The sequence below is a fragment of the Montipora foliosa genome, chromosome 12 (genome assembly GCF_036669935.1).
Source record: "Montipora foliosa isolate CH-2021 chromosome 12, ASM3666993v2, whole genome shotgun sequence".
NCBI classification, from domain to species: Eukaryota; Metazoa; Cnidaria; class Anthozoa; order Scleractinia; family Acroporidae; genus Montipora; species Montipora foliosa.
Window position 1 is genome coordinate 41,801,027 of NC_090880.1, and position 1,113 is coordinate 41,802,139.

Here is a 1,113-nt window from a genome sequence, read left to right on the forward strand (position 1 = left end):
CGGTGAAATTATGTTGATCACACCCAGATACCCAACTGACAGTGTTTCTTGTCCACCGAATCACATCCCATCGGTCCCTTTGTATCCGTTTGATGACGAGGCCGATGGACTGGAGCCTGGAATGTGCCTGGAGGAGAGCGACGTCGATAATCTAACTTGGTGCTGCTGTTCGTGTTGCCATGGTCACCATTGCTGGTCCGACGTCTGCTGTGGAACGTTTCCGCAGCACTCCACCGTGAATCAGTTCTTCACTTCCCGAATGTTTGCAGCTTATCACCGAGAGGGATATCGAGCATGCGTAGAAGCCGAAGAGGCTGACTTTATGAAGAATTATGGAATTAGTGAGCAGCAAAGCGAAGATGCCAGCAATATTGTGTGAAAAAACTATAGATGGGTAAATTGCAACCTGATGCAATGGGTCATTTTCAAGTTATATTTGCCCTCGTCCTCGAAGCGAAACCAGTATCTCATCCGACTGTCATTTGCTAATCCGTTTTCATTCCTATGCTAATACTAGTGTATCTAATCATTAGATACAATTGATGCTGTACACTTTGTTGTTGTCAAAAATTTCCCCCGGGAAATTTTGACAAATTGGGTTGCTTAAGACTGCATTTTTTGCATTTTGAAGGCCTTTACATAGAAAATCAAATAGACTTTGACATACACACTGGTAATAATTTCACTAATAATACAGACCATATGAAAACGTTTGGTATATCTGAATTTGCATGAATGCTGCTGTTTTGCCATGATTTTGAGAAAACGTCTTAAATAGAGGCAGTGTGGCCCAGTGGTTAGGGCGCTTGCCTTGAGATCCGGAGATCCCGGGTTCAAGACCCGCTCTGACCACTCGTTGAATTTGATCCTGGTAGTCCCTGGTTCAACTTCCCAGCTGCACTTGTAAATAGCCAACTGGTTTGCCTCCGGCCAGTTGGGATTCTTAACAGTTGTAGTTGTTGTGTTCTGTTGTTTCGTTGATTCATTGGCCCTGAAAAGCCCCTATGGGGAGAGGTCAATTAAGTATGTATGTATGTAAATAGAATTATTTTTAGGGCCATGTGTATGTATAATTGTTTACAATAAAACTAATGCATAATTTTTCACCCCCAA

At 42.8% G+C, this 1,113-nt stretch overlaps 1 protein-coding gene across 1 annotated transcript in view; it reads left to right on the forward strand.

The window, feature by feature from the left end:
* The window catches only part of LOC137978664 (uncharacterized), a 13,790-nt gene extending 12,677 nt beyond the window's left edge, over positions 1-1,113 (forward strand). The window contains exon 6 of the mRNA XM_068825680.1: positions 1-1,113. This exon is cut by the window's left edge and continues 45 nt beyond it. Within this exon, the coding sequence (XP_068681781.1) occupies positions 1-379 (379 nt within the window). The 3' untranslated portion in view covers positions 380-1,113.